Genomic DNA, 23320 nt, shown 5'->3' with positions numbered 1-23320 from the left:
TTTATGTATAATTATAATTAAATATATGTCAGATTATGGGCTCTAAAGGGTTAAACAAAAGTGCGTAAATTGTGACACCCTGAGTATTTGTCCAAATTAATTTAGCGGTAAAAAAATACCGGTTCAACAGTTGACTGTTAAGCGTCACAGGTTTTAACCTCCTCAAAATAAGAACAAATATTAAATGGACTCAGAAAAAAACTGCAATAAAATACTACTATCCAAAAGAAAAATACAATTAAGCCATTCACTGCCAGATGTGCAAAAATGTGTCCACTCCATTGCCAGGGTTTTTGTCATTGTCACTCAAATTCTTGGGCCCACAGAATATTGAGTTTTAGGACTACATAAACATTCAATTCAGCATAAGAAACATTTTCTTTTATCAGAAAAAAAGAGCTAATTCATAAATTATATGAGTGTGGAGTGTATATGAGCTTGAAATGAGGGCAGCTGTCCAAAATACAATGCACTACATATATAATGGTTTATAGAGTGCTTTAACAACAGCTGAAGCTAACAGCATTCACAGTTTAGTTTAATCAGCTCTTTTATTATTTTTCATTTTATTTATGGTTTTATCCTTCCATTGTTTATTGCTCCGCTTTTCTTTTTTGATTGTAAAGTGTCCTTGGGTGCTTTGAAAAGCACTTGTAAATTAAATGCATTCTTCTTCTTCTTCTTCTTCTTCTTCTTCTTCTTCTTCTTATTATTATTATTATTATTAGTAGTAGTAGTAGTAGTAGTAGTAGTAGTAGTAGTAGCTTTAGTATTAGTATTAGTATTATTATTATTATTATTATTATTATTATTATTATTATTATTATTATTATTATTATTATTATTTGTTTCTGATGAGCCCTGACCCTCGACTTCCGACTGTAGAGAGAGGAGGGTTGCACACAGAGCAGACAGGTGTTTCCAGCAGCAATGGATGTTGCCGCCGGCGTCCATTGCTACTTGCTGCCGCTGTGCGAGTTCTCGCAGTAGTACACGAGTTTCTGGTTGTGGGTCAGGCGCTATCGCGAGATTTGGCGGCCACACGATCAACCTGTTCGTTGACACTCACCAACAGCAGCCCACCAACCAACCAACCAGCCAGCCAGCCAGCAACCGAGCGAGACGAGCGAGCGCAGCCTGCCTCGCCGGGCACTGGACCGAAAGCTCGAAGAACCGACGAGAGGGAATTCAACATCTGGACGCCCACCATGATTATACAACGTCGAGGTGTCTAAAGGGGGTCACAAGGGATATAATCACATCACGGAAAAGGCGGAAATAAATGTAAGTGAGCCGTTTTTTGTGTGCGTTTGAGCGTAGCGAGGAAGCCAAAGTTAAGAGTCCAGTCGGAGATCTGCTCGGCTCATTTTGGATGATTTTTAAGGCTTATTTTAAATGTCTTATATCCCACTTTCGGGTTATACTATGCTGCCTCGTTAACACTTTTCTTTTGAAACTCATCGCGTGTTGCGTTCAAGTGCTCATCGGTCGCGTCAAACTTTTAATAACCCATTAACTAACGTCAACTGCATGTGCTAAAAAGATAAATACTAACATGTACAGTAGTTATAGCTTCATCTTTACGCTGTAGTTTACCCCCTTGTGGGGAGTTACAATCGATTAAAAGTGAGCAGCAGCGGCTCGGGGCTATCTTGTTACAGTTTTTTTTGGCGGTGTTTTGGTTATAAAAACGGTACAAGCGGTGTGCTTTTTTGGACAGGAGCGAGGTAACATATGGCAGAACGGGAGCACAGCTGGAGGTAGCGTTTCCATTGCGGTGATGTCAGAGCAGCTGACTCCACAGCTTGCGGTGTAATTAGCAAACAGAGCAGCAGTTTACTCACTCCCGTATTCTTTTTCTCCTCCTCCTTTTGACGCTCCTTTGCCCGCCGTGGACGACTGTGCGATTATTTTTCCAGTCCCGCTTTTTGCTTGTTCTGTAAACACGACTGCGTTTGTTGTGCTTCTGTTTTTGAACGGACGGGTCTTGGTGGAAGCTTGAAGGAGGAGCTCGGATCGTTTAGGAGAATGGGTGAGGACACTTTGATCAAGTGTATGTGTTATGAAAATTAGTTATGAAGATTCATTAAAAGCTGCGATTTGTTTTCTTCAAGAAATGCAAATTTAATTTAGGGTGATTGTGCAGCATATTATGATGGGAAACTACAAATATCATGGCGATTAAAAAAAAGTTATACACAGTGATACCTCAGCTCACGAACTTAATTGGTTCCCAGAAAGTGTGTGTAAGGTGAAAAGTTCATCTGCCAAACATTTATTTCCCATAAGAAAACATTAAAAATGAGAATAATCCGTTCCCAGGTCCCCACAAAACATACTTTTCGACTTAATAACCCTTAATAACCCTTAAAACTACACAAAATATATATTATATATATCTTTATGTAAAATAATATGCTATTGTATTCCAATTAAAGAAATAAACTGTACTATATAATAAAGTCATCTTATTGTTGTTGTTGTGCTGGTCGTTGATGTAGTTGCCTCTTGATGATATCCGAGTGAAGTTGCCGTGCTTTCTCGGCGATAATACCCTCACTCACAATGTCCCCTGCTAGCTGCTTTTCATTAATCTAAATCAACAGAAGTTTTTCAACCTCTTCTATTGCCTGAGACCGTTGCTTGGACAACACAGAAACACCCTTAGCCACACGTAGCAATGGTCGACTTAGCATACTGGTAATGGGATGCTAAGTCACACAAACGCACACCTCGTTCGTGTTTTTTGATGATCTCCTTTTCTGCTCGACCTTAATCTTCGTTTGTGTCCTCTTCGGTTTAACGCTAGCCTGTGGTGGGGTCTTTTTCGGTCCCATAATAGCAAAAGTACTTCACTTGATAGCAAACCACGTCTGCACTCAAAAGGGGTGTGGAAAACTAGTCCGCCAGTCACCGTGGTGCTCTGTGGTTTGGTTCATCCACCAAAAACTATTTCGTATGCCAAGATTATATTCTCGCGAATTTAACGTGAAAAGTTCGGGAGCTAAAGCGTTCGTAAGATGAGGTATCACTGTATTTTTTTGGTTGTTGTTGAGGATTTCATTTGGTGGCGGCCCGGTTAGCACGCAGATTTTACAGTTCAGAGGTTGTGAGTTCGAGACCTGGTCCGGCTTCCCTGTGTGGAGTTTGCATATTCTCGTGGGTCCTTCACTTTCCTCCCACATTCCAAAAATATGCATGGCAGGCTGATTGAACACTCCAAAATTGTCCCTCGGTATGAGCGTGAAAGTGACTGGTTGTTTGTCTTTGTGTGGCCTGCGATTGGCTGGGTGCCCCCGCCCCCCCACCCTTCCGCGACCCTAATGAGGACGAACGAAGTGGTCTGAAAAATGGATGGATAGATTTCATTTGGAGATTTGGGCAAAGGTGGAATGAGAATTAATTCCCAAACTTGCTAAGTAATTTTGTCAGTGGAGTTGATCTTTTTTGAAACTTTGTTTTCCAGATTTCTGTATTCAACCTTCATAGTGCTAGCTAGCTAGCTGGCTTTCTATCTATTTGAGTCACTTCTGGGTTGAGTGATTATTAGCTAACTCTTAGCTAGCTAGCTGGCTTCCTATCTATTTGAGTTACTTCCGGTTTGAGTGATTATTAGCTAACGCTTAGCTAGCTCGCTGGCTTTCTATCTATTTGAGTTACTTCCGGGTTGAGTGAATATTAGCTAACTCTTAGCTATCTAGCTTGCTATCTATTTGAGTAACTTCCGGTTTGAGTTATTATTACTTAAGTCTTAGCTAGCTAGCTTTCTATCTATTTGAGTTACTTCCGGGTTGAGTGATTATTAGCTAACTCTTTGCTCGCTAGCTAGCTTTCTATCTGTTTGAGTTACTTCCGGTATGAGTGATTATTAGCTAACGCTTAGCTAGCTAGCTTTCTATCTATTTGAGTTACTTCCGGGTTGAGTGATTATTAGCTAACTCTTAGCTCGCTAGCTAGCTTTCTATCTATTTGAGTTACTTCTGGGTTGAGTGAACGCTGGCGCATGTGGCTGCCACTGCTAACCCACAGAAAAACTTATCCTGTGGCTGTAAAGTGACCTTGAGAGTTTTGAAAGGTGCTTATAAATGAAATGGATTATTATTAATATTATTATTCTTTGTGAAGTAATATTGAGCCACAACAGGTCTCACAACTTCTGATGAAGTGATGCGTAACCCCAGCCTCTACTGTAGCGCCTTATATTGTGCTGTGCCTTATATTTGGAAAACTTTTTTCAGTTATTGAAGGTGCGCCTTATATATGGAAAAAGTTTGAAAATACACCATTCATTGGGGGTGCGCCTTATACTCACTCCGGTGCACCTTATACACTGGAAAATACGGTACATTGATTCAGGACCAGGGTCAAAGTGGTGAAACACAATTTTTTTTACAGATATTTGACAGTAAGGTTGTAAAAAGTTATTATATTATATAATAATATTTTTCTGTAAATAAATATTTTCAGATGTTACTTTTTTGGGGGGGCATAATAATAATACATTTAATTTCTAAGCGCCTTTCAAAACTCTCAAGGACACTTTACAGTCACAAGATTTTTTTTGTGCGGATGAGGAGCGGCAGCCATTCGCGCCAGTGTTCAGTCTACCCGGAAGTAACACAGCAGCAAAGTTATGGAAGGAAGAGGAAAGAAAGGAATATAAACAAACAAACAAAAAAACTAAATGACAAATAATATGACGACACAGAGATACACACATAAGTCATGTTAACTCATTCACTGCCATTCACAAAAGTATTCTGCGAATTGAAAATGTGACGTAGAGTGCCGTTCGGGTTTTGTTATTTCTTGTTTGGGTGCTGATAATGCGCTGGTCAGGCCTCTGGCAATGTTTTTTCTTCTTTTCCACAAGGGGGCAGCATTTACCCCTTTTTCCATGTTAGCGCTTTGTTCCATCCATCTCCAGCTGTTAAAGCGCTATGTAAACCAAGATGCATGTATTGCATTGTATTTTGGACATCCGCCCTCATTTCAAGCTCATATTACTCCAAACCCATATAATTTAGGAATGAACTCTTTTTTTATGATGAAAGAAGAGAGTAAGACTTCTAACGCTGTTTTGAATGTTTATATAGTCCAAAAACTCAATATTCCGTGGGTCCTGGAATTCGAGTGACAATGACAAAAACCCTGGCACTGGAGTGGACACATTTTTGCACATGTCTGGCAGTGAATAGACGCTCTTCAACAACTGCGACAGACATTTTTTTTTAAATTATTGATGATAAATCTGAATTTGGTAGCTTAATTTGGTGCAAAATTGGTGTTATGTCATTCAATTTCAGGTCTATAATAATAATAATAATAATAATAATAATAATAATAATAATAATAATAAATTTCATGTATAAGCGCCTTTCAAAACTCTCAAGGACACTTTACAGCCACAGGATGAATTTTTTTCTGCGGGTGAGCAGCGGCAGCCACATGCACCAGTGTTCACTCAACCCGGAAGTAACATAAAAGCTAGCTAAATAGAAAGCTAGCTAGAAAGCTAGTTAGATGGATAGATGATAGATAGAAAACTAGCTAGCTAGCTAGCTAGATGATAGATAGAAAGCTAGCTAAATAGAAAGATAGCTAGAAAGCTAGTTAGATGATAGATAGAAAACTAGATAGCTAGCTAGCTAGATGGATAGATAGAGAGCTAGCTGAATAGAAAGCTAGCTAGAAAGCTAGTTAGATGATAGATAGAAAACTAGATAGCTCGCTAGCTAGATGGATAGATAGAAAGCTAGCTAGAAAGCTAGTTAGATGATAGATAGAAAACTAGCTAGCTAGATGGATAGATAGAAAGCTAGCTAAATAGAAAGCTAGCTAGAAAGCTAGTTAGATGGATAGATGATAGATAGAAAACTAGATAGCTAGCTAGCTAGATGGATAGATAGAAAGCTAGCTAGCTAGATGGATAGATAGAAAGCTAGCTAGATCGAAAGCCAGCTAGATAGAAAACTAGAAAGCGAGCTATGTAGATCTGGAGATTATATAGATCATTGTCAGTGGTTCAAGTGAGTACAGTACTGTACAAGTCTGTACACCCCCCCTAAACTAACAAAAAACAGGGAAAATATTTTGAGGAGCAAATTTGCATCCTGGCATTTAGGAGCCATTATTTGTACAATACGAACACTGTCACATTTGAGTCAGTGGCAATCAAGTTTTTTTGGGGATCTAATTGCGTAATTCAGTTGTGCCTCCCTTTTTCTGAGTAGCCCCAATTTGTTGATCCACCAATCCTGTTTTTCCTGTTTTCCATCAGGTTATGAGGGAAGAATGGAGTTCCCAGACCATAGCCGGCAGTTGCTGCAGTGTTTGAGTCAACAGCGTCACCAAGGTTTCCTGTGCGACTGCACCGTTCTGGTCGGGGAGGTTCGCTTCAAGGCGCACAGGGCCGTGCTGGCTTCCTGCAGCATGTACTTCCATCTCTTCTACAGGGACCAGCTAGACAAAAGGGACCTTGTGCATCTCAACAGTGACATTGTGACAGCGCCGGCCTTCGGTTTGCTTCTTGAATTTATGTATGAGGGCAAGCTGGAATTTAGCACGCTTCCAGTGGAGGACGTGCTGGCCGCGGCCAGCTACCTTCACATGTACGACATTGTCAAAGTGTGTAAAGGCAAGTTGAAAGACAAGGAGATTTTGTCACTCGATGACAAAATGGCCGAGGCTTTTGGACTCGGCTGTTTGGAGCGAAACAATTCCTCGGACGGAAGACGACATTCCCGAGGCGCCCCCGCCTCCCCGACGGAACTGTCTGACACGGACAACGGCGAAACGGGGCTCGCCGTCAGCCATCGTGAAAGGTCCGGGCGGAACAGGCAGAAGGCGAACGGTCACTCCGACGGGTCCCCGAACCTTGTAGGTGTCAATTACGTGTCGGCGGAGGGCGAGCTGGAAACAGCTGGAAAAACAAAAGGCCATGTCAGTAGTCCCGACGTATCGCTGTCCCAGAGGTCCAGGGCTTCGGATGACATGGACTGCGCTCTGGATTTGTCTTTCAAGCCACTGTCGAAGCGAGATCCCTTCCGGGCCTCCGACGTCTCTGGACAGCTGGCCCTCGACAGCCAGCAGCGGGGCACCGAGACCCTCGTTCAAGATGAACACGACTTGCTGTCAGAGCAGGAGGACAGTGAGCCCACCAGCCCCGAGAGCCGGCGCTTTGGGAATAGTGCCGGGAGCTCAGTGGTGACAGGGTTCGCCGCCCTCTTCCCAGGCAACAACGGCGCAACCGCCGCCCTCCTTTCCCAGGAGGAAGACCTGATGGACGAGGAGGGGGAGGCCCGCGGCGGGGAAGCGGCGGCGGAGGAGGAGGAGCGGAGAAGGAGGAGGCCTCGTCCGCCGGGGGACAGCGAGGAGGAGGAGGAAGACGACTTGGCTTCATCCGACATCTCCACCTCCAGCGGGGTGCTTTTACCCGGCGGGCAACAGGCGTGCGTGTGCCCCCTCTGCAGTAAAATCTTCCCCAGCCCGCACGTCTTGCAGCTGCACCTCAGCTCGCATTTCCGCGAGAAGGACGGCGCTCGCTCCAAGTTGTCCCCCGACGGCTCGGTGCCCACCTGCATGCAATGCAACAAAACCTTCTCCTGCATGTACACCCTCAAACGCCACGAGCGCACGCACTCGGGCGAAAAGCCGTACACCTGCGGACAGTGCGGAAAGAGCTTCCAGTATTCGCACAATTTGAGTCGGCACGCCGTGGTTCACACGCGGGAGAAACCGCACGCGTGTAAATGGTGCGAGCGCCGTTTTACCCAATCCGGGGATCTTTATCGCCACATCAGGAAGTTTCACTGCGGCCTTGTTAAAACACTCGCCATAGGATAAAAGCGCTGCATTTTGTGCCCCCACCGCCCCGCCCCCTTAAAGGACAACCGACGCCTCCCGACAAGTTGTGTCCATAATTTGTAAAAACACTTGAAATGACTTCTACTGAGCGTAGTTTACAAAGATTCCACCGCATAATACTCAAGAAGTCTTGTTTTCGAGTTGGTGATGATTCCGGACGTGACGTCACTGAAGGAACGCCCCTGACCCAGAAAGCGACACACAATGCATTTTGGGTACTTTGTTTGGTCTGAAAACTTCATGTTGATCCGCGTTGACAGCGAAATTAGAAGGAAAACACATAAATAACGCGATGGTGAATCGTTGTGTGTTGCACCAAGACTACTATTTGATAGTATTTGACACAAAATCCCAGCAGACAAATCAGCCCATTTCCAACGGAGCTTGGGCGCCATCTTGTGCATTTTCTGGGACGCTACATTGGAATCCAGACGCCTCAAAATGAGACGGAAGGACTTCTTTAATCGATTGCAAACATGTATGCTTTCCTCTTCAGAACTATTTGAATCATATTCATAATTGGACGAGTAACACGAAAGCATCTTCTCCGAATCTGAAGCCATTGTTTTCATTCTCGAGCAAGGCAAAGACGTCCTGGTGTGACGTCACGACCAAGGGGGCGGGACCTTCTGAAACTCGCCATTTTCAGGGTCATTTTAGTTTTGGGACACTTTAAGTCATTTTTATTGGTGTTTTGCATTTGATTAAAAAAATATCAGCCTGCGTGTTTTGGGTATTTTAGATGCTATAAAACGTTTTTCTGATGTCAGTTAGGAAACAAAAAAAATGGTGTCGGTTGTCCTTTAACACAGTGTGTGTCTTTTCACACAGTTTGGATTCTAACCCCCCCCCCCTCCCCCCTCAGCGGGCATTTTTCTTGATGTAGCAACTTGAAGACAAAAATGACAAATGGCATCGGGGATGGGGAGGGGGGGGGTGAAAGTTTGAACAAAGTCAATAATGATGATGATGCGCTCGATTTTGTTTGTGTCGACTTTGTTTGAGGAGCTGAAAGGCATCCCGGCGGCGAACATTTGTTCATACAATCCATTTTTACTGGTGCACACGGGAGATCAAAACCGTCCCCCCTTTTTCTTATGTTATTATTTATTTGGGTATTTGTAACAAATTCAACATTTCGAGGCAGCAAAACTAATGACGTTTAGACTACTGGAATATATCTATTTTATTTTTCAGGGAAGTTTTTGTTTTCTTTCTTTCTTGAAAGGTCAAGGTTTAAAACCCATGATGTCCATTACAGTAATCCCTCGCTACTTCACGGTTCACTTATCGCGGTTTTAGTGCATTGCTGATTTTTTTTCAAGGAAAAAAAAAACTGAAAAAAAAATGCCGATGCCGAATGATTCGGAGGTTTCGTACATGGCTGTAGCTTGATTGGTTCCTGGGCGCTGACGTCACCCAATCACATCACGGTATCCCATAATTTACAGCCATGCGGATAGGCTGTGCACCCCCCCCCCCCTCTGTCATATCACATGGATTATTATGATATAACTATCGAGGAAAAGGTTTCCTCAGTCGTCATCTGTACTTTGAAGGTGTCGGACGTTTCGCACCTCATCCAAAGAGCTTCGTCAGCGAACTAAAGTTGTGCTGGTAACTCTGGCCCTATATCCCTAATGGACAGAGGTGACCTCTACTCTGATAGATCTCTGCTCTAAGGTTGGGGGAGCCGTGGATTACTCCCTGAAGCCAATCTGATTACTTATATTGTCCTATCCCTGGCTCTGGTTTCACCTCATTAGCCAACCTGATTACCTCTCCACTCTGTTTACCTTTATAGTTATATCCCTAGCTCTGGTTTCACATCATTAGTCAATCTGATTACCTCTATAGTTCTCTCCCTGGCTCTGGAATCACCTCATTAGCCAATCTGATTACCTCTATTGTTCTATCCCTGGCCCTGGTTTCACCTCATGAGCCAGTCTGATTACCTCGTCACTCTGTTTACCACTATAGTTCTATCCCTGGCTCTGGTTTCACGTCATTAGCCAATCTGATTACCTCTATTGTCTCTATCCCTGGCCCTGGTTTCACCTCAGTAGCATGACTAAGCCTATGTCGTATCGGCTTCAGGGATTGGTCCACTGCTCCTCAACCCTTAGGGCAAGGGACCAGCAGAGCAGAGGTCTGGCACAGCCATCTCTGTCCATTAGGGATATAGGGCCTATGTTACCAGCACAACTTTAGTTCACTGACGATGCTCTTTGGATGAGGAGGGAAATGTCCCGACACCTTCAAAGAAGTACAGATGACGGCTAGAAGAAACCTTTTCCTCGATGGACCACGACTGAGATCCTACACAGATCTATATAACTCTACTTTGCTGATTTTCGACTATCGCGGGTGTTCCTGGTCCCCATTTACTGTGAAAAACGAGGGATTACTGTATTGTATTTTGCCTTGGAATCACCTGTTTTTTTAGTTTTGTTGTGTTTTCAGCATGAATGTGAAACTCTTTGAAGAAATGTCCTAATTGCTACTTAAAAGTGTCCATTCAAAGGAAGGACACAAAGCTCGAGTTGATGCCTACAACACTTGTGCCTCTTTACACTTGACTTGAGTGTACTTCTTGAAGAGTGATCGATCACCATTGCCTTTTTTGTTAAACTCACTCAACACATACTGGAGGATCGCAAACAGGTAATAGGCAGGCACTGGAATGCGAATTGATCCACGATCAGTGCGTAGACCAATTATGTAAATGAAGCTCTTATGAAGTTATTGATTGTAGAAACAGACAAAATGGCAGATGAGTGATCTATTTCCTGGTATGGCTGCAGTAAGAACAAATCAGTCCTGAAATGAGACAGATGGATAATCACAGTTACAGCTACTGACTTTTATTTTGAAATTAACATATTCATGCTCACCGTAGTTTCTTTCTGTTATGTTTTACTACTGATGTTAGCGATTTTAAAAAAAGAAGCTGTTGGCAGGAAGGAGTTCCGCTGGTTTGCTCAATATTTTTTTTGTCTCATATGTCCTGAGAAGACTTGATATGAAATGTATTTATTAGTTTGGTTCAAGGTTTTTTTTACTTATCGGGGAGAATAGATGTACAGTGATACCTCGGTTTACGAACCCCTTTTCTTACGAACTTTTCGGTTTACGAACGTTAAATTTATGAAAATTTTACCTTGGCATGCGGACTTTTTTCATACACGGAGCTGCCTCATTGAGTGATGTGTCGTTCGCGAACGAGCCCGTTCTAGCAACAACAAAATGGCAGCCGAAAGTTTTTGTCCTCTATTCCCCCGCCCCCAGTCTTCGGTTAATTGATTTGTCAAGAACGCAGCAGTGAGGGGGGGTGGTAAAATTAAAGAGACAGGCAGACGACAGCGAGAGAGTTTCAACTTTGATAGTTCAAAGGCGTAGTGTAGACTGCAAGGTTAAAATATCCCATCAATCAAGTATCCACAAACAATCCACACAAGCCATCTGTACACTTGATGCAAAAAGCTATCAACCCAGCTAAACAGAACACAATTGATGAGGAACTAGATGCAATTATCACAGACAAAGCACCGACAAGGGATTATTCCTTAAGATGGTGAAAGAAGAAGGTTACGTTCCTCATCAAGTGTTTAATGATAATGAAACCGGCCACTCCATTCCATCAAGCCATCAACGACCATCACAAAGGTAAATAAAACAGGTTATTATCCAGTAGTTTATTTCTTTAATTATAATACCATATCACATTTATTATACATAAAATAAGGTATATTTTGTGGTTTTAAGGCTTAGAAAATTAGAAAGTAGAAAATTATGTTTTATGGGGACCTGGGAACAGATTATTCTCATTTTAATTGTTTCGTATGGGAAATTAATTTTTGGGATACACACTTTTCAACTTACACACTCTGTCTGGGAAACCAATTAAGTTCATAAGCCAAGGTATCACTGTATTTCGATTAGCTCGAAAGTTGGTACTATTAACTGGTATTTGGGGCTCCTTTTTTCTCTTCTTTGTGCAAATCAAGTTACTGTGATTGTGCTTTCATCGAAAAATATCAGTCACGAAAAACCGAGAGAAGCACTTGTTTATTTGTTGTTTTTTTCGCATGCACATAACAGTAGTCTCAACACTATTCCCTAGGCTGCTATCACCATTTTTGTATATTTCATGTAAATATACGTATATTCTATTTATGTGTGTGGAGGGAGTCAGGTGTCTTCTTAAGGCTGAGGTGTCTTCCCAGGGGTGCTCGAGTGTTAAGCAAACTGCCAATCAGAAATCTGGATTTTTTTTTCTCCATCCAGCTATGCCACAGGAAATAGTTTTTTTTCTTTTCAACAAGCACAGCTGTTGCGAGTCGACATTGGCTACCTATAGAAATGGGACAATACTCGCATTGTCCCCCCGCTCCCAACCTTCCACACACAAGTCCCAGGTAGTTCTCAAGGGATCATTGTGTATCTCACTTTGAGCTGCGGGGAGGAGTCGGGATTGGGGGGGGGGGGGGGGGCACGTTTCTCTTGGCGCTTTGCTGTATTGAATGGAGGCATTGGAATGTGAGAAATGTATTTAAGCGAAGGGAAACCTAGGAGACTGTAAACAGGTGTATTGTTTGGAGGCATCAAAGTCCTACCCAACCCCCTCCACACAGCATGCAGTCAGATAAATACAGTGAGACCTCAATTTACGAACTTAATTGGTTCCCAGACAGAGTGTGTAAGGCGAAAAGTGTGTATCTCAAAAAAGTTTTTCCCATAGGAAACCATTAAAATGGGAATAATCCGTTCCGGGGTTTCCATAAAATATACTTGTCAACTAAATAAGCCTTAAAACTACACACAACATACCTTATTCTATGTATAATAAATGTGTTATTGTATTGTAATGAAAGAAATACACTGCATTGTATCATAAAGTCACTTTATTTACATTTGTGATGGTCATTTATGGCTTAATGGAATGGAAAAGTTTTATTTACTTTTTTGATGGTCGTTGATGGCTTATGGAAGGCGAGTCACCTTCCATAAGGACTGTTGGTAACTTAACCTCTGGTGCTGTTCGGTCGTGTGCTTCCACCAAAGATCACTCCGCCAGCCGTGGTGGGTGTGTATTATGAAAATAGTGCTTATTATAAGGTTTAATTTTCATAAATTTGACGTTTGTAAGACGAAAAGTTTGTAAGATAAGGTGTTTGTAAGTTGAGGTCTCACTGGACATCATTGTTCTACAGAGAGGAGCGACCGGTGCCATTGGATTGCACACCTATAAAGAGATTATGAGTTATCGTTGCGTTCCAGGTGAACATGGCAGGAGAGTTTTTAACTACAGAATCATTGATAACAACTCCTCAGTTGAACCAGTTTAGTGACCACCTCTATTCTGCGTGCAATGGAGCCTCGAGCTACGAACTGAATTGGTTTTGCCCCCCCCCCCCACCCCCCGCTTGTTGCATGAAATGTTCATTAACTCATTCACTGCCAGATGTGCAAAAATGTGTACACACCAGTGCCAGGGTTTTTGTCATTGTCACTTGAATTCCAGGACCCACAGATTATTAAATTTTAGGACTACATAAACAATAAATGAGACGTAAGAAACTTTAAACCCTCTTCTATCATCAGAAAAAAAAGGTAATCCCTAAATTATATATGTCTGGAGTTATATGAGCTTGAAATGAGGGCAGATGTCCAAAATACAATGCAATACATACATATTGGTTTATATAGCGCTTTAACAACAGCTGACGCTCGAGTAAAGCGCTAACATGGAAAATAGGGTAATGCTGCCCCCTTGTGGAAGCAAAAAAAAATGACAGAGGTCAGAGCCTGCGCTTTATCGGCACCCAAACAAGAAAAAAAAAAAAATCAGGAATGGCACTCTACGTCATACTTTCAATTCCTGAATACTGACTTAACACTCAGAGCCTTCTGAACCGAGATGAGAAAAAGTTTTTTTTTTTCATTAACAGTAGTGCCTTAATGCACATTTTTAAGTATGGTAACACATTGCGAGACAAAACATGACACCAGGTGGTTCATAGCGCAGAGATTAAAGTCATATATATATATACACACACACTGTGTATATATGGATTTTTTTCTCCCCAGAATTTACAGGAATGTCCACTTTAAACTGATAACATGCATTGTTACTAAAAAAGTATATATACTGTATATATATTCGTAACTCGAGGTTCCACTTTGCATATTTCCTGTGTGGTGTCAATTACGTGTACAGGCAAGAAAAATTGGCAAGCTTGGGTCAGATTTTTTTTCATTCTTGAATGTAAATGTGTACAAATGCTGGAAAAAAAAGCGAACTAACAGTGCTTTTCTTTTGTTATTTGAAGCTCCACGATGTTCACCGAGCGTGCCTTGTTGACACACAAATAGGTGTTGCATCTGAAGGAGCTTTTTTTTGTACTTTGTGCACTCGCTCGTATTCGCGCAACAACACCCCATTGAAGGATAACAACTACTGATTTCTTTTTGTAACACATGGTGTAAAATTCTTTTTTTTTTTTTTTTTTTTTTTTTTTTTTGCTGCTTTTGTTTGAGGTTCTGGGGGGTTGTGTGAATATTTTTTTGGGGGGAGGGGGTGTATAACTGAGGACAAGCATGCATTTGCATGTGTGTGGTCATGTCATTTTTTTATCTTTTCATGGACACAAAAGGCTTGCCGAAACTTATGCTGTATGATTTTTAAAGTCGCAAAACGACCGTTTATCCAACAGTGGATTTTTTGCTCTTTTGCTGCGGGTTCCAACTGTGAAATTGTGTACCATCATTAGAAATATTTATTATCATTGCATTGGTTTTCTCTTGCAGCTTCTAAACTTTGGTTACATCAGCTACATGTTGAGCCAACATTTTTTAATTGAAACTGTAGAAAGTGCCATTAGAATTTAATATAATTTTTTTCCTCCCCCCTAAATAAGAACAATATATTTTATAGTAATTGCTTCAGTGTTAGAATTGTATAGATTAGAGGACAATCTGATTAGATACTGAGGCAATTTACTGTGCATATTACATGTTTGCGCCTTTTTTTTGTGTGTATGTGTGTGTGTGTATGTGTGTGCGTGCGTTTGCTGTGGAAATGTGACAATCTGGATTTAGGTCTTTATAAGACTATGCATAGAATTAAATGGAACAACTTTGTTGGTGTGAATTTGATTGCTTTCTCTCTCAAATGTTTTTGCACTTTTTTTGTCTTGTGTAAAAAAAAAAAGCAATATGATTCAACTTTTAAAGTAGTAATAAAGAAGAGATGATGAGTCATTTTCAAAATTATTGCGAGTATTTGTGATAGTGTATTCAATGCTGGGTTATCACTATTGCCCCGTCAGAATCTGTGTAGTATCCGCAATATATTTGTTATTTTCTCACTTCATCCCTCGTAGAGAAAAAACAATCCCAAAGCCTTTCCTGACACAATGTGCCCACACACCACAGTATTTTCATGTTTTCAAACACACACAAAAACAAAACAAAAAAAATCAGTAACAGTTAACTCATTCAGTGCCAGACGATGTGCAGTGCCAGGGTTTTGTCATGTTCACTCAAATTGCAGCACCCACAGAATATTGAGTTTTAGGACAACAAATATTCAATGCAGCGTAAGGAAACTTAGGCTGTCTTCTTTCATCGGGGGAAAAAAAAGAGTTAATTCCTAAATTACATGGGTCTGGAGTTATATGAGTTTGAAATGAGGGCGGCTGTCCAAAATACAATACATATTGATTTATATAGCGCTTTAACTGAAGCTGGAATGAAGTGCTAACATGATAAAAAGTGAAATGCTGCCCCCTCATGGGAGGGAAAAACATTGCAAGAGGTCTGGCTAGCGCTTTATCGGCGACCCCCCCGCAAAATAAAAAAAAACCCGAACAAATTCGTGAATGGCGCTCCACCTCATATTTTCAATTCCCGAATAAATTCAGGGATGGCAGTTGAATGAGTTAAGAAAGGGCGAGCTAGCGTTAGCGCGTACCCGACGTTTATTATGAGTCGCAATGACAGGAAGTTCAAAGGAGGACAGGCACCGCTGCAACACGATTGGCTGGCTGCAGTCAGGATGCCCGCTGCAATAATGGTTCCTTGCAGGAATGGATCCGGAAGCCCGTATGTGTGCCAAGTGAACATGCAAAGCAGCTAGAAACGCTTGCTTACTGATTGCGCAACAACACAGAAAAAAGTGAGCAGAATTTGATTGTAGTCGTGTGCACTTATATGTTTTGACTTAAAGGACAACCGACGCCTCCGGACAAGTTGTGTCCATAATTTGTAAAATCACTTGAAATGACTTTGACTGAACGTATTTTACAAAGATTCCACTGCATATAGCTATATTTTACATTTTAAGACTCGCGCTGAATATTCAGGAAGTCTTGTTTTCGAGTTGATGACGATGCCTGACGTGACGTCACGTCTGGAACGCCCCTGACCGAGAAAGCGACACACAATGCATTTTGGGTACTTTGTTTGGACTGAAAACTTCGTGTTGATCCGTGTGGATGGAGAAATTAGAAGGAAAAAAAAACTAAAGCGATGGTGAATCATTGTGTGTTGCACCAAGACTACTATTTGATACTAGTTGACACAAATCAGCCCATTTCCAACTGAGCTAGGGTGCCATCTTGTACATTTTCCGGGACGCTACATTGGAGTCCAGATGCCTCAAAATGATCTGGAAGGACTTCTTTAATCGATTGCAAACATTTACGCTTTCCTCTTCAGAACTACAGTAAAGTCTCGTTATATCGATAGTACTGCTTATTACGATACTATTTCTATGAACTCAAGGACAAAATTACATGCCCGCAGGATCGGATATATCGATAGTCCGGTTATATCGATATTTTTTCCGACTCCCGAGAATATCGATATAACGAGACTTTACTGTATTTGAATCATATTCGTAACTGGATGAGTAACAAGAAAGCATCTTCTCCGAATCTGAAGCCATTGTTTTGATGCTAGAGCAAGGCAAGACGTCCTGGCGTGACGTCACGAACAAGCGGGCGGGACATTCTCCGGGGTCATTTTGTGGCAGTTTTGGGACACTAAGTCATTTTTATTGGTGTTTTGCATTTGACTATAAATATCAGCGTGCGTGTTTTTTTTGTATTTTAGATGCTATAAATTTTTTTTCTGATATCAGTTAGGAAACAAAAGGTGATGGTTGTCCTTTATAATCAGTGTTGGATCATGAATATAATGTGTTTGGACCTATGTCATTACAGGGCATTTCCAAAGTGGCTATACTACACTCAGTGGAATAGCTTGACTGTTGACATGTTACGACTGGCATCGGTTAAAATATCAAGCCCACATCGGAGACACATCAGCAGCAACACAAAGTGTGTGTGGGGGTGTTTTTGTGTGCGTGTGTATTTTGCACTTGCTCCCCAGTGTATACAGAAACAACAGAATGACGTAACACTGCCAATCCATAACCATAAACCAAATTCAAGGACAAGAGTGATGAAAACGAGTGCCAGGGTTTTTGTCATTTTCACTCAAATTTCAAGACCCACAAAATATTGAGTTTTTGAACTATTGTATATAAACATTCAATGCGGCGTGAGAAACCTTAGACTCTCTTCATTCATCAGAAAAAAAGAGTTAATTCCTAAGGTATATGGATCGGGAGTTATCTGAGATTGAATTGGGGACAGCTGTACAAAATACAATGCAATACAGTATATATTATTTATATAGTGTTTTAACAACAGCTGAAGCTGGAACAAAGTGCTAAGAAGGAAAAAATGCCCCCTTGTGGAAGGGAAAAAAAACATTGCCAGCGCTTTATCGGCACCGAAGCATTAAAAAAAACAAAACCCGAAAAGAAAAATCGGGAATGGTACTCTACGTCATATTTTCAATTCCCGAATAAATTTGTGAATTGCCAGGTCATGGCCAGCGCTTTATCGGCACCCAAGCATGAAAAAACAAAACCCGAAAAAAAAAATCGGGAATGGCGCTTTATGTCATATTTTCAATTCCCGAATGAATTTGTGAATTGTCAGACATCATGGCCAGCGCTTTATTGGCAACCAACCGTGAAAAAACAAAAACCAAACTAATTTGGGAATGGCACTCTACGTCATATTTTCAATTCCCGAATAAATTCGTGAATGGCATTGAATGAGTTCATTACACTGCGCAGACACTTGGGTATTTGGGAATCAACTTCTTACCAATTCCGAGCCTCCCCCCCCCCCCCTCTCAATCATTTCTCTCTTGCCTCGTGAAAGAAATCCAGCTGCTCTGCTGTTCGATCCCAGCGGGGGGTGGCCTCCGATTCCCACCACCCTCCCCTCTCCCGGTCCCAGTGTGCCCATTCTGGGAACCGCATATAGACAAGAGGGCAGCATCCAAATGCCCCCGCACCTCCCACAGCCCCCAAAACTGAGGCCCCCAGACCCCTCGGCCTCATCCCGCCGCTCTTTTGTTGTGCGTGGGTAGTCGCTCAGCCATGCTATTGTCTGGCCCTCGCTCCCCAGCACGTACTCTGTGCACAAACAGACGGCATGGCGGCGCTCGCCAAGCCAGTTGGAGCATCAAGGAAACAATGCAAGATCATTCACAAACAGCCACAGCCATAATAAATAAGAACCCGATGTAACGTTACAGCCGCTGTGAACCTGCTTGAGTTAAAAACAGCCACAACAGCTCACATCTGCCTGACAGGATCTGCAGCTTAAAGGACAACCAACACCATTTTTTTGTTTCCTGACATCAGAAAAACGTTTTATAGCATCTAAAATACCCAAAACACGCAGGCTGATATTTTTAGTCAAATGCAAAATAAAAATGACTTAAAGTGTCCCAAAATGCACTCGGAAATGGCGAGATTCAGAAAGTCCCGCCCCCTTGTTCGTGATGTCACGCCAGGATACTCCTTCACAAACTGCCTTGCTCCAGAATCAAAACAATGGCTTCAGAGAGTTCAGATTCGGAGAAGATGCGTCCTTGTTACTCATCCAGTTATGAATATGATTCAAATAGTTCTGAAGAGGAAAGCAGAAATGTTTGCAATCGATTAAAGAAGTCCTTCCGTATCAATTCGAGCCATCTGGACTCCAATGTAGCATCCCAGAAAATGCACGAGATGGCGCACAAGCTCCGTTGGAAATGGGCTGCTTTGTCTGCTGGGAATTTGTGTCAACTAGTATCAAATAGTAGTCTTGGTGCAACACACAACGATTCACCATCGCGTGATGTGTTTTCCTTCTAATTTCACTATCAACACGGATCAACACGATGTTTTCAGACCAAACAAAGTACCCAAAATCCATTGTGTGTCACTTGCTACTTTCTCAGTCAGGGGCGTTCAAGACGTGACGTGACGTCAGGCATCGTCATCAACTCAAAAACAAGACTTCCTGAATATTCAGCACGAGTCTTAAAACGTAAAATATAGCTATATGCCGTGGAATCTTTGTAAAATGCGCTCAGTAGAAGTCATTTGAAGTGATTTTACAAATTATGGACGCAACTTGTCCGGATGTGTCGGATGTCCTTTAAGAATGGCACTTTTCTTCTAGCGTAAAACATTTCACATGGAAAGCCGGAGGCCATGTGATAAAGCTTAGCTGCAGGGCGACGAGCCGGGATATGTGCAGTCTAACGCCACGGTGTAATAAAACATTCCTGACCAAAGCCAAGCTCATTTTGTTGTGTGTGTGTCTGGGTTAGAGGTACTTGGGAGAAGTTAAGAGGAAAAGTACGAAGTGTCCACTGTCTCAACAAGGCCAGCGGTGGGAGCCCTTGACCTCTAAGGGGACGGGCTGCCAGGGACAGCTGGTGTGGTCTGTGTTTATTTATTTATTTGGAAACAAAAGACAGGTGGTCACACTTGAAAAGGGCATACAAACACGCTCACAAATATGCGTGGATCGCACTCACATACTCACACAAACAAAAATGCGCACACACAGAGAATAGCTCCTATCCATTCTGCGGGCATCATGCGCCTTTTTTAACTTATTCACTGCCATTCCCGAATTTATTCGGGAATTGAAAACATTAAGTGGGGCGCCATTCCCGAACATTATGTTTTATGGGGACCTGGGAACGGATTATTCTCATTTTTAATGGTTTCTTATGGGAAATAAATGTTTGGCAGACGAACTTTTCGCTTATATTACACACACTTTCTGGGAACCAATTAAGTTCTTGAGCTGAGGTACAACTTTAATTGTCATAAATAATGAGTTAATAATAATAATGATAATAATAATAATAATAATAATAATAATCCATTTCATTTCTCAGCGACTTTCAAAACTCACAAGATCACTTTAGTCACAGGATAAGTTTTTCTGTGGGTGAGCAGCAGCAGCCACACGCGGCAGTGTTCACTCAACCCGGAAGTAACTCAAATAGATAGAAAGCTAGCTAGCTAATAGATAGCCAACAGATACCTAGCTAGATAGCCAGTCAGTTATAGCGAATACATAGCTCGCAAGATAGCAAATAGCTAGCCAGATAGCTAATAGATAGCAAATAGCTAGCAACTAATAATAATAATAATAATAATAATAATAATAATCCATTTCATTTCTTAGTAAATATGCATTCTTTCAATGAAGACAACACTTATCTTTAAAAATGACTTGTTATTTTGATGTTATTGTCATTGTAACTTCTCAAAAATTAGCAATGATTTCCCTGAAAACCCCAAAAGGACAATACACTGGGAGCAACCATGTTGGAAATGACCAAAACAAAACTTGAGCTTCCTTTAGAGCAGGGGTGCCATTTTTTGCCGCGGGCCACATTGTAGTTATGGTTTCCTCTCCAGGGCCGTTATGAATTTGGGGAACCCATTAGAATGTTTAAATCCTTTCAAATATTACATATAGAGCACACAGCAAATTAATGAATAACTCGTTTTCAAATCTGAAGTCAAGAATAATGACTTTTATTGTGGTTGACATCCAAAAATGTGAAATTTTGGCTCAGATTTTAGCAATCATCATGGAATTTAACAAGTTTGATTTGCTTTCGCGGGCCGAAAAAAAATGATGTGGCGGGCCGGATTTGGCCCGCGGGCCTTGACTTTGACACCTGTGCTTTAGAGGCATGATCATGCACCAGAAGACAGAACACATCTATCAGATCACATACAATGTTTTTTTTATGATAACATTCATCATGTTGGTGATATAGAGGTCTCAGAAACCCATGTACTGTATCTAATATGATACAAATGGCATTCTAGGGTTAAGAAACAGACCTCACTGTTGCACTACGATTGCGAGGCAAGCCTACGAGCAGACATATTCGATGCTATCCACCTGTGCAAGCACTTGAAATGCACCAATGTGCTTTCGCCGCTCCTTTTTAGGAGCGGAACACCCCAACGGCACACACCGAGACAGACTGGCCTTGTTCCACTGTACAGCTGTCACTTACATACGCTCATTGACTCATATTTATAGCAGAAGCATCATCGGACTTGACGCTGGACGCAGATCACAGCTGGTCCACCCCTCCCCTACAACCAAAAAAAAAAATGAATAGCTGAAAGACAAAGCCACGTGCTCCCGCTGGCTGGCTGCAGTCGGTCTGGCCTAGCGGATCGAGAGGTGGGGGTGCGTTTTGTGTGCCTCCTCTTTGTTTTGCAGACACCCACTCACAAGCATATCCACACTCAAATCGTGACAACTGGATGGCCTTCTAAAGTTTTCACATGCCAATGGAGCTAAAGGGAAGCAAGACCATCAGCTTCCAATCATGAACGGTGCCGGCGGGTGAACACGCAGCGGCTCCCCTCTCTCTCCTGGCAAATTGGCATTTTCGTGTTTATTATGTTTGTTGAAGTCATTATAAGTGCCTTTCACGCTGGGTCCGAGCTGTATGTCATGAATATTAGCATATTTGACAATAAAGCTGACTTTGACTATCGTAACCGATTCTGACAAAAAAATAACAGGCAACTTTCCCCAAAATATTTTGATTACCGGTACTTTTTTTTAGGAATATGACTGACAATTTCATATCAATAATAAATGGAAAGAAATAGTCCCTTTGGGATTAACATGTCACAAAACTCAACAAAACAAATCCATCCGTCCATTTTCCGTACCGCTTATTCCTCATTAGGATCGCCCCCCACTAAAAATGAAACAAAAAAAATCCAGCACGTACAACGTGGCACTCTAGATAGGATGTCTTGTTTTAATAAACCATTTTTTTTGCCAAGTTTCTCACAACAATTTCAGCCCTATGCTGGAAATGTTGCTTTTAACCCTCATATTATGTTAAGGGGGCAACTTTACCCATTTCCATTTTTGTGTTGACGAAAGCAGTGGATAGTTTCCTTTCTTCATAACAGCTCTACAATACAATACATTCTAATTTACATAGCGCTTTCATAACACCTGCAATAAAGCGCTTCACATAATAGTCAACACAAAGCAAAATAATAAACACAACAGGAACACAAAAACATGGACAGTTGTGCAATCTTAACGACTATCTGCAAGTACTCTATCATGTTTGAGTACAAGACAAAGACATTATTACATGAAGCAGTTCTAGATGAGAGGATCAAAGCATCCTTTTCAGCAGTGGATTAGGGACATCATGGTGGAATGTGTACGTCTGCTACAAACTAAATGTTGAAAGCAAACAAGAGGCATCCATTGATGAAGAGAGATTGTCTCCCATCTCCTGTCCCACGTAAATCCGCTTCAATTCCAAGCCGCGATGGAAGATAACACTATACAGCTGTTTTTGTGCATGCAACGTCCATGAAGCACATCTAGATGAAAGAGTAGATGAGCATGAAAGCCTCCTTTACACCAGTGGATCAGAGACGACACGGCGGAATGTGCACGTCTGCTACAAGGTAAATGTTGAAAGCAAACACAAAGCTTTTGCATCCATTGACGAAAAGAGACTGTCTCACATCTCCTGTCGCACGTAAATCTGCTTCAATTCCAAGCTGCGACAGTTCTACATACGTATTTGGCGGAGTAGAAGATGGACATTGCACATGTTGTATGCAACATATGCTTTCTTATGTCAAAGAAGCTTGGTTATAATTTTTTATTCGATTAGCATGACAGTTTTACTCTTTTTACACGTAAATCCGCTTAAATTCCAAGCCGCAACTGTTACACATACGCAATTGGGGCAGTATAAAATGGGTATTGCACATGTTGTATGCAACAGATGCTTTCTTATGTCAAAGAAACTTCACATCTCCTGTCGCACGTAAATCCACTTCAATTCCAAGCTGCGACAGCTCAACATACGCATCTGCGCTCTGGCCTTACGCTCCTTTCTTCTCATCGCGGGCTCCTCAAGCCATGCATAATAGAATCACTTTAATCTCATTGGTACTTTTAAATTTTCAAAGTAGCGGTTGTCTTTTATGACTTTATTCAAGCCATATCCAAAATTACACAATTTGTCACCCTTGCTTTATACTCTACAGCAACGGTCCATCCACTCA

General features: G+C 41.7%; 2 protein-coding genes and 1 long non-coding RNA gene across 5 annotated transcripts in view; 1 reads left to right on the top strand and 2 right to left on the bottom strand.

Annotated features, from left to right (window-relative positions):
- Positions 1 to 23320, bottom strand: part of siva1 (SIVA1, apoptosis-inducing factor) — a 39458-nt gene that overhangs the window by 12269 nt on the left and 3869 nt on the right. The gene's annotated exons all lie outside the window — the stretch shown is intronic.
- Positions 1073 to 15008, top strand: zbtb42 (zinc finger and BTB domain containing 42). Of its 2 annotated transcripts, none has more exons than XM_089005210.1 (2): positions 1073 to 1284; positions 6281 to 15008. In XM_089005210.1, the coding sequence occupies exon 2, from the start codon at positions 6295 to 6297 to the stop codon at positions 7843 to 7845; it is 1551 nt and encodes a 516-aa protein (XP_088861336.1). In that variant the 5' UTR covers positions 1073 to 1284; positions 6281 to 6294; the 3' UTR covers positions 7846 to 15008. The 2 variants fall into 2 exon arrangements, with proteins under 2 accessions (XP_088861336.1, XP_088861335.1); XM_089005209.1 differs by lacking the exon at positions 1073 to 1284 and adding an exon at positions 1917 to 2032.
- On the bottom strand, positions 8855 to 17648 carry LOC148893512 (uncharacterized). The gene is made up of 2 exons (XR_016116098.1): positions 9925 to 17648; positions 8855 to 9800 (listed from the first exon to the last, which is right to left on the bottom strand). It is a non-coding gene; the product is annotated as an uncharacterized LOC148893512 (long non-coding RNA).

The sequence above is a fragment of the Hippocampus bargibanti genome, linkage group LG09 (genome assembly GCF_051943395.1).
Source record: "Hippocampus bargibanti isolate YZ-2025 linkage group LG09, ASM5194339v1, whole genome shotgun sequence".
In the NCBI taxonomy this organism is placed as follows: domain Eukaryota; kingdom Metazoa; phylum Chordata; class Actinopteri; order Syngnathiformes; family Syngnathidae; genus Hippocampus; species Hippocampus bargibanti.
The sequence above is the reverse complement of the archived record's forward strand: the minus strand, read 5'-3'. Positions and strand labels throughout refer to the sequence as shown.